The sequence below is a fragment of the Elephas maximus genome, chromosome 1 (genome assembly GCF_024166365.1).
Source record: "Elephas maximus indicus isolate mEleMax1 chromosome 1, mEleMax1 primary haplotype, whole genome shotgun sequence".
NCBI lineage: Eukaryota > Metazoa > Chordata > Mammalia > Proboscidea > Elephantidae > Elephas > Elephas maximus.
In genome coordinates, this window is record NC_064819.1 from 178,367,530 (window position 1) to 178,377,522 (window position 9,993).

The window sequence follows — 9,993 nt, forward strand, 5'->3', positions numbered from 1 at the left end:
CTGCTCCCAGGTGACTCACCAGAGAGCTTCTGAGTGGAAATCTGTAGACAAATTTCATCTTGACCCCAGAGGTCTAACTCCACCCAAGATTTAAGGTTCTTTCCTCTTCCGCACCCTGTGGGTTTCCTGAAGCAAATATTCAAGTTTAGCTTGCGTGTCTCTTTCCATTAGTTGTCAGGTCCATTTAGTTATACAAAGCCAGTCAGTTCTCACTGTTTTTAAAATTTAATGGTTTTCCCTTGGCTTTAACTGAGATTCCTCACAGCACTGTGCCTTCAGGTGTGTCTTAACAGGAGTAGCAACAGTGTGAACGCCGCAGGGGTGGGGAGGACTGGGGGCTGTCTGAGAGACAGAGGTAGCACTTTTAAATAGAGAAACACAGTTTGAAAGTGACTTCATTCATTCATTCACTTAATCATTCATTCTTTTACTTATTTCTAGAATTTAGAGACATCTCACTTATAAAGGTGTTTTTGTGAAAGGAAGTTTGGGAATATTAAATAGTAGTAAAAAAATTCCATAACTATGAAATTTTTACCTCTATCTTGGGAAGTTAACCTACAGAATTAATTTTATTTTGTTATTACATTATATACACACATACATATATTTACATACACACATATACATACCCATATATATGTGTTTGTATGCTTGCATGAGTATATATATGTATGTATGTGTGTATTTGTGTGTATATATATATATACACATATATATATTTTTTTATATATAAAGAGTTGCTCTTGAGTCGACTCTGACTCATGTGACCTCACGTGTGTTAGAGTAGAACTGCGCTCCATAGGGTTCTTTTTGGAATTAGATCGCCAGGTCTTTCTTTTGGGTGTCTCTGGGTGGACTCTAACCTCCAGCCTTTTGTTTAGCAGCTGAGTGTGTTAGTTGTTTGTACCACCCAGGGGCTAAGTGTATATAGATATATATAAAATATGCATAAGAAAATTATTTCAGTTTTCATGGGTCAGAAATCTGGGCATGGCTTAGCTGATCCTCCGCTCAGGGTCTCACAGGCTACAATAAAGTTGTTGGATGAGCTTCATTCCTTTCTGGGGCTCAGGATTCTCTTCCAAGCTCATTTTTTGGGGGGGGCAGAATTCAATTCCTTGTGGTTGTAAGGACGAGGTTCCTATTTTCTTGCTACCGGTCATCTGGGGGCCACTCGTAGTCCCTTGCCACGCGACTCTCTCACAGGCCCTTTCACATCATGGCAGCTTACTTTTTCAAGACAGAAGGAGAATCTCTAGATATAGCCTCCCAAGATAGTCTTATGTAATGTAGTATAATCATGGAAGAGACTATGCCATCACTTTGTTATATTTCACTGACCTGAAGCAAGTCAGAGGGTAGGGGATTGTACAGAAGTAGCATGACTCACTGGAGGTCACTTTAGGGTGTGCCTACCACCCATACCATAGCCCAAAATTTCTTAGGGCAACAGACAACACCTAAGGTTTTACTGAAACTAACTTTAGATTAGTAGTTTCTTCTGCCTCTGAGTTTCACAGACCTTTGATCCATTGTGAGAGGGGAGCACAGTTCTTTCCAATGCAGCCTCAGCTTTCTATTTGTCCTGCATCCAAAGCTGTCTGCTAGCCTCTTTCTCTTCCTCTGGATTTCCTAGGTAGGAGTTAGATAGATGCATGTTTACTGTGTCACCATTGCACAGACTACATGTGAATCCTTCTGATGGTCACTTTGGAGCCCATTGTCTTTAGATTCTAGATGAAAGAAGTTCATTGCCTCTCCTCCCTTTTGGGGGGAAAAAGGGTTGTTTGCCACAGCCTCAGTTTCTCCAAAGAATCCTCCTCAAATCTTCTTTCCTTCTTACTGTCTAACCTTTGTTAAATTTGATCTTGATGGGCTCAAGAGTCAGGTAAAATTTTCAAGTTCCACGATAAAAAGCCAATGGATTACTGTATAAAATGAATGAACTAGGGCATAGCAGCATGCATATATTATTTAAAATAATAATATATGCATGCTTCTATGTCTTACACATGAATATTAGAAGGCATGAATATTGGAAGAAATAGCTAAAAGAATTGGAAGTGGGTACAGCTAGAGAGTAGGACGAGGTATGGGCAAGGGTGGGGCAGGTCACTGCTATTTTTCTTTAGAGTCTTTGTAGCACTTAATTTTTTTTTTAGAATATCTCTCTACGTAAATTGGATTTAAAAACAAGATGTGCTCAAAAAGCTTACTATTTGCATTTGGACTCTGTCCTTTCATATCCTACCGGAGGATTGGACATAGGAAGTTTTATTCTTCAGTTTACTTACCTGTTAAGTGAGCACAGCCATGTTTCAAATATCAAGAAAAAACAAAGAAACAAACAAAAAAAAACTCTTGGTAAAATGTTTTGAGATGCTTTAAGGAAATGAGCTTAAAAATGTTAGTTGTGATGAGGCAATTTGTCATTATCAAATCTTTTAAATGTTGGATTGAATATTATTTTTCTAAGTTATTTCTATTTCAAAGTTACGATTAAGGCTTACCTGAAAATGTATTTGCTGAACACAAGCTATATTGATGCTTTATATTTAATACATGCCACATGGTTTAATGTTCAATTGTTGATTCCATGTTTGACCTTCCTGGAAGGTTAATGGAATACATTCTGTCTAAAATATACACTGTTCTTCCTCTTATACTAGTCTTCCACATTAATATCCTGGACATATCAGTGTATAGGCATATTGGCCATATAAACCATGCAGGATTGGAAACCAAAGCAAATGTTAAAATACCGAAACCATCAAGCATAGCTGGAGACAAACTGGCCATGTAGGATGAAGCAGCCTATTTCACAGTGATCATGAGGATTAGGCCAAAGTTACAGGCAGGGGTAGTCCTTATAATCAGCAGCTAGAAACGTTATTGAATATCCAGGCTTGATGGAACTGGTGTCCAAGGGACTTTTCTTTTGAGCTGTCCTTTTCAACACTTGAAAGGCAAATTAGAAAGCAGCAGCAGCAACAGCAGCTCTACTTATTAAACTAAATTATTTATCTGTTGCAAATTGACCCAGGTAGTTTTGGAAATACACAACTCTTACTATATTTTTGGTAGATAATATAAACTATTTTGGTAGATAATAGGAGATTCCAACACATTTGAGGTAGGTGAAAGTTAGCTCCTCTTTCATCAGCTCACTATCAGTTGATGATTAAAAAAAAAAAAAAACCCTCAAACTAAATTTTAAGTCTCATATAGACCTTTGTTAACATTTATTACTAAGTCAGACGAGTTCATACCGCCTCCTCTTTATGCTTGGGGTAGTCCAAGCTCTGTCTTTAGGTGATTCAACCACACTTTGCACAGAAGGTTTACTTGAGTCAGACATGCCAATTTCCCAGAGGCGGGATTCTGTTACTCTGAGAGTTGACCTTAGGTACCCAGAAGTCTTCTGGCCTTTCAGCTGGATATAGGGCTACTCCAGGTGGCATAGGACACAGGCCTTGTTAGAGTCTTGTTTATCCTAGAGTGAGCAGTGTCTCAAAACAATTTAATTTTTAGCTTATACATATATCTGGGGAAAACCTGTCGCCATTGAGTTGATTCCAACTCATGGTGACCACATGAGTGACAGAGGAGAATTTCTCTGTGGGATTTTCTTGGCTATAATCTTTATGGAAGCAGATCTTTAGGCCTTTCTTTTCTGTGGTCCTGGGTAGGTTTGAACCACCAACCTTTAGCTTAGTAGTCAAGAGCAAATCATTTGCACCACCTAGGGACCTTTATCCATATATCACGGGATATCCATATATCCACAGTGCTATTAATTTCATTAGTGAGAGCCCATTTCTAATATTTTTATGCTAATTTCCTAAGCCTCTGGTGCAGATGGAGAGAAAGGTAACTGAAGACTTGTAGTCACCTCCTCTGCAGTACGGGCTTCCCAATTAACTGCTAACTAGCTAGCTAGCTAACTACCCCTGGTACATGAGTTCTGCTTAGGAAAACAGACAACACCTAAGGCTTTACTGAAACTAACACATGCTGTTCATACTGAAGCATTTTAAAGCAAAACACAGAAATCGTAACAATGCCCACTAGTTGGATTCTATACAGTTGCATTTTCTATTAAATGTGAAAGTTCTCCTGTAGCAGGAAAACACATATTCGAAAACAGAACACTTTAGGGAATGATATTACATTAATCTCTCACACTGGAGTTTGATGTTTCAGCTGTGGTCCAAGGGGAACATCAATTTTTGTTGTTTCACTTAATTCTTTTTCCATTTCTCAAATAAACTTGGCAAAATGGACTGTAGGCTACAAGTCATCACTGAGCTGCCCTAAACAGTAGGGAGCTCTTCATCTTTTCTCAGAGACATTAGAGAAAATACATTTCACTCCAGTGAAATGAAAGAAAATATGTGGCATTAGTGTGGGCATAATGCCATCCCTCAAGCAGAGGCATGCTCTTTATTCCATGACTTTGGACTCCCATATTGGCTTAGAAGAAAGAAAGTAATCTCTCTCTCCCTTCTCTCTTTCTCTTTCCCTTCCTCCCTCCTTCCCTGTCTGTCTTTCCCAACTGCCCTTCTTCTCTCTTCTATTTCCTGCATTATTGCATCTTCTAACAATTTTTTGTTTAAATGTCCTAAATCTGCAGGTTACCCCTTAGTAACCTGCAGATTTAGGACATTTAAACAAACATCATGTCTGGGATATCATATCACCACCCCCCTGTCAAGTGACCTAAAGACATTTCTTGGTGCCTTTGTTTCCTTTCACCAGGTGTCATGAATCATTAGTTCTTCTGAACAGGTACTTAAACACTCTAGTTGCCTTTGACACTCCTTCATCCCTCATTCATTCATTAAATATTACTGATTACTTCTGGTTAAGGGGAAGAGGATTCACATATAAATGAGGGAAATGTATCGCCTAACCACAATGAGGTGCTTAATAATAATAGTGCTTGAACATTTCTCTGGGGCTCCTTCCCACATAAAATTGAGAATTTGGAGAATAGCATGTTAATTCCACTTTAAAAAGCCATGGGTTAAGACCATAAACCTAGCGATAGAATTAACCTTAGTTTCCCTCCCTCCCTCCCTTCCTCTTTTTTTTTCAGAATATGGTTTCGAAACTGAACTGACAGCTTATTCAAGTGAAGCAAGCAAGGATTTCCCAGTTGGTACCAACTCAAAATGAATTATATCAAGAAAGGAAAAGCCAACTTCTCATCTTGTAAGGATTAAAGAGCCTGGACCTAGGCAATGCGGTGAGTGCAAAAACAGGGAAGAACAAAGCAGTGAGAATGTGGCCAAACCACCATTCTCTCTCCAATCCAACTTTGGAAAAAATGAAAAGAAAATAATCTCTGGTTCACAGAGAACTTATCTTGAGTCATGAAGTACAACCCCTGTACATTGGTGAGCACAGAGAAGGTGCTCAGTAAATACTTGTTTGCTGAAGTAACGTTTGACTTAAATTGTCTCTCAGGCAGGGCTTTGAACCTGGAAGCCGAGAATTTGGATTTTCTGAATCAGAATCTACAGTCTAACAAGATTCCCAGGTGATTCTTATGTATAGTAAGTTTTGAGATCCACCACTCTGCTAGTGGTTCTCAGAACTGGTTCCTAACTAGCATTAGCGTGGCCTGTGAACTTGTTAGAAATGCAAATTTTCAGCAGGGGTTTGAACCAGAATGAACCAGTTTGAAGCCCTGCTTTCAAGGACTTTTGCCTGATTCAGTAGTATTTACAGACCTCCTGAACACAATCCTGCACTGACTTTCTTGAGGTAGTGTCTCTACACGGGCAAGCCATCTAGTCTTCAGTGAAATGAAAGACTGCTTAAATATTCAGTAGCTTGAAAATTTAACTCTACTTTTAACTAAGTGTCCTACTTTGAACACATGAACGAAGGATCTTGGTTTGCCCTCAGGAGAGGAACCAAATGCTTTAGTGAATCATGGAGCATTTCTCTCCCTTTGCTTCTACAGACCTGGCCTAGCTTAAAAACAGTTTAGTTAAGATGAGCTCCACTTTGACCTTTCCGCCAGCACAGGAAGCTGGTTAGGTGTAGTTGTCCATGGCTATGAGTTGGAATGTCTTTGTGTACATAACAACTGTTCCTAAAGGAAAGTCCTTCCCCATTTACTAGCTGGTTATGTTAATGTTCTTTAGCATTTGCCCCAGGGTTCAGCAAGTCAAAAATCTGTGGGCGTGATAGATATATTGAATAACAGGGAGTGGATTTTACTTTTTCTCTTAAACCAACCTAATACATTGAGATGCTTGTAACTGGTGAATGAGTTAGGCACTGTGACTAATCATATCAATTATAAAAGCATGCAGGAGTGCTCACTGGACTAGACTGATGGCTGTGTTTACAAAATGTGGTTGCTACCTTTCCATTTTTCTGGAGTCTTCTACTACCTATCTACATCCATCCTATAGTGTTAGTTCAAAAGCTTTCGGGTATGGATAGGTAAATTGACTTATCAAGAACCAGTGAAAAGAACATCGCTTTGCTTTTTAAATCCCATCTCTTATTTTATAAGCCAATAAGGGAAAATATCTTCCTTCTTCTGAGAGTTAATTTCTTGATCTTGTAACACTGTGATTCCAGGGGCTGAGTGAGATTTTCCCTCACGTCTCAGAATCGTCAAGTAAGGCGTTTTCTGGAACCCATAGTTTCTTTTCGTTCCAGTTGACAACGCCCTAGGTCAGGACCTCATTTAATCTTATCAGGGTTGCCACATGCTGCCAGAGACAACTGACTGAGCCCCTGCTGCCCTTGGCAAGCCGTGTGCTCTGGCACAGGGCAGCATCACTACAGAGGAAGGAGCACCTTCTTCCAAGTTGCACAAGGACTCTGCTAGTTCACTAAAGGTGGGGCCATGTCTGCCCAGAGGAAGTACCTTTCCCTAAATTGCATGAAAGTGACCCGGCAACTCTTAATCCCTCTCCTTCCCCACCCAGCCTCCACTCAGTCTCTCCTTACTTCAAATTATCATATACACGGCTGACAGATCTATTTTTTTTTTTTTAGTCAGCAAATCTTTTTTTGCACATAAAATCCATCAGTAACTTTTATTTATTATTACAGGAGAGCTGAGAAAAGACTGTTAACTCAGCCTGCACATGGAAAGATATGAAAGGCTTTCTAGCACAGTGCTTCTCAAAGTATAATGTGCACCCAAATCACTAGTGGATCTCATTAAAATGCAGATTCTGACTCAATAAATTGGGTGAGGCCTGAGATTCTGCTTTTCTAACAATCACCCTGGTGATGCTAAACTTCCTAGTCCAAGGATCACACTTCAAGTGGTAAACAAATCTTATTTAATCCTCACAAAGATCCCTATAAGGAAGGTATTACTTTTATTCCACATTATAAATGAGGAAATTGATGCTTAAGATGATTAAATAATTGGCTCAAAGTCACAGATCTTGTAAATAGTGGAAGAGGAACTCAAACTCAGGCCTGTCTGATGCAGAACCCCTTTCTACCCACTGTAGTATGTTTCCTGTAGAAGGCTTGGAGAAAAGAGGCTGGACTTTAGTACTCAGGCTGTAAAATCAGCAAACTTGGTAAGGGGTTGGCCTTGATCTTTTTGGTGGAGTTGGTGGGGAGGTCACTTGCTACTAAGAATGGAACTTGGGGTAGTGGGACTGTAAGGCATAGGGTGAGATGGGAGGGTTTGGAGCATTTGGGGAAGCCAATGGAAGAGTAAAAGAGCTGTGGACAGAAGGGAAGGCTCAGCTGAAGTGGGGTAGACTGAATTTGCCAAAAAACTAAATCAGCGGTTTTCCAAACTTAGCTGCACATTAGAATCGCAGGGGAATCATTTAAAAATTTAAATGTTCAGGCCACATCCCAGGCCAATTACGTCACAATCTGTGGGGCTGGGACATAGATATCAGTATTTTTGAAACTAGGTAATTCCAAAGAGTAGGTCATTTTGAGAACCACTGCTATTGATTATTAGCTTCTAAAGCTAAAGGAACAAAGTCTCTGATTATTTATAAAGAATCCATGAAACATTAAATAATGGCATATAGTTCAGGGATCAGTAAACTTTTTCTGTATAGAGCCAGATTGTAAATATTTCAGGCTTTGTGGACCTGGAGGGAGAATTGAGGATATCATGTAAGTACTTAAAAAGAGAAAACAAGTTTCCACAGATTTTTTTATTGATGAAATTCAAAACTTTATGGGCATTTAATTTTAAATTTCATATAATTTTACATGCTACGAAATGTTCTTCGGATTTTTTTTTTTTTTGACCATTTAGAAATGTAAAACTCATTCTTCGATTGTGAGCTGCACAAAAACAGGTGGTTGGCTGCATCTGACCGACCGGCGTAACTTGTCGACGCCTGGCGTGGTTGACACTACGCTCCGAGGAAGCTGCAGAAGCCACGGGAAAGGTCACGTGGTTCAGGGGCGTGCCGCAGACTCAGGCGCAGCCGCAGATCTGCGGCCCCGGGTCAGCTGAGGCCTTTGAGACCGTTGGCCTCCACCGATGTGTGGCTGCCGCCATGGCCTGTCAGTCGCAGGGCATCCAGCAGCTGCTGCAGGCGGAGAAGCGCGCCGCCGAGAAGGTGGCCGAGGCCCGCAAGCGGAAGAACCGGAGGCTGAAGCAGGCCAAAGAAGAAGCTCAGGCTGAAATTGAACAGTACCGCTTGCAGAGGGAGAAAGACTTCAAGGCCAAGGAGGCCGCTGCTCTGGGCTCCCACGGCAGTTGCAGCAACGAAGTGGAGAAGGAGACCCAGGAGAAGATGACCGTCCTCCAGACCTACTTCCAGCAGAACAGGGAGGAAGTTCTGAAGAATCTCCTGGCCTTCGTCTGCGACATCCAGCCGGAAATCCATGAAAACTACCGCATAAATGGATAGGGAGGAAGAACTGCTCCATGGACTGGCAGTTTAACTGCCCTCATATGGAGTGTGAAGTTTTAGCAAAGCTTGAGTTGTATCCTTGTGAAAAGGCATTAAATTATTTCTCTGTTATATAGTGGGTCCCTTCATTTTTCGGGAGTCCTGGTGGTGCAGTGGTTAAGAGCTCAGGTCGGCAGTTCAAATCCACCAGCCGCTCCTTGGAAACCCCGTGGGGGCCGTGCTACTCTGTCCTACAGGGTTGCAATGAGTTGGACTCAACCCAATGACAGCGGGTCGGTTGATTTTTGGAGAGTAACATAGTTTCTTTGTATAAACTTAAAGTTTACACAAAGAGTTTATCTTTTTACCTTGCATTTCTTAAAAAGGAGCCCTAGCGGCGCAGTGGTTAAAGCGTGCGCTGCTAAATAAAATTGAAACCCACCAGCTGCTCCGTGAGAGAAAGATGTGGCAGCCAGCTTCCCTGAAGATTTATAGTCTTGGAAACCCTATGGGGCAGTTGAAATCAACTGGAATCAACTGGACGGAAGTGCATTTGATCTGGTTTTCTTATGAACTTATGGGTGTACTTTGTTTTCCTATGCATTTAAGCTCAAGCAACATATATAGCAGCACTGACTTTTCTTAGATCTAGTACAAAAAAACCCACAATTCTTTGAAGAAAGTAGTGGCCTAAATATTTTCTTTCCTGAAAGCTTTGTTGAAGGTCAGGGGCTTTATCGATGAAGAAGTAGTAGATAATTATAATAATTATAATTTGTAACTTGTGTAACAACAGCTAGCCTTAAAATCATTCTTTCCGGCTAAGGGTTAGAACAGTGAATAGTAGCCTAGTTGTTTAGGCTGTTTTTAGATTCTCTTAATCAAACTAACTCAATTGTGACAACAAAAACCTAAATGATAGAATTGAAGAACTTGTTATATGTTGTCTTCGATTCCCAGTGCTCCAGTAACACAAATACAAGTGGGTGGTTTTAAAGAACAAATTTATTTTTTTGACAGTTCTGGAGGCTGAAAGTCCAAGTCAGCATCTCTGCCTTGTTGGTTCCTTCCTTGTCTGTAGCTCCAGGATTTCCTTCGCTCCTTGTTGATCTTCATATGGCACCTGCCTTCTCCC

The 9,993-nt window shown here is 40.6% G+C and overlaps 1 protein-coding gene across 1 annotated transcript; it reads left to right on the forward strand.

Annotated features, from left to right (window-relative positions):
• Positions 1 to 8,519: 8,519 nt before the first annotated feature.
• On the forward strand, positions 8,520 to 8,876 carry LOC126084654 (V-type proton ATPase subunit G 1-like). Its single transcript, XM_049899248.1, has one exon. It carries the CDS (start codon positions 8,520 to 8,522, stop codon positions 8,874 to 8,876), a length of 357 nt encoding a protein of 118 aa, XP_049755205.1.
• Positions 8,877 to 9,993: the final 1,117 nt, after the last annotated feature.

What these genes read in the sequence shown, in the direction of transcription:
- LOC126084654 (XM_049899248.1), top strand. Translation starts at nt 8,520, where the DNA reads ATGGCCTGTCAGTCGCAGGGCATCCAGCAGCTGCTGCAGGCGGAGAAG.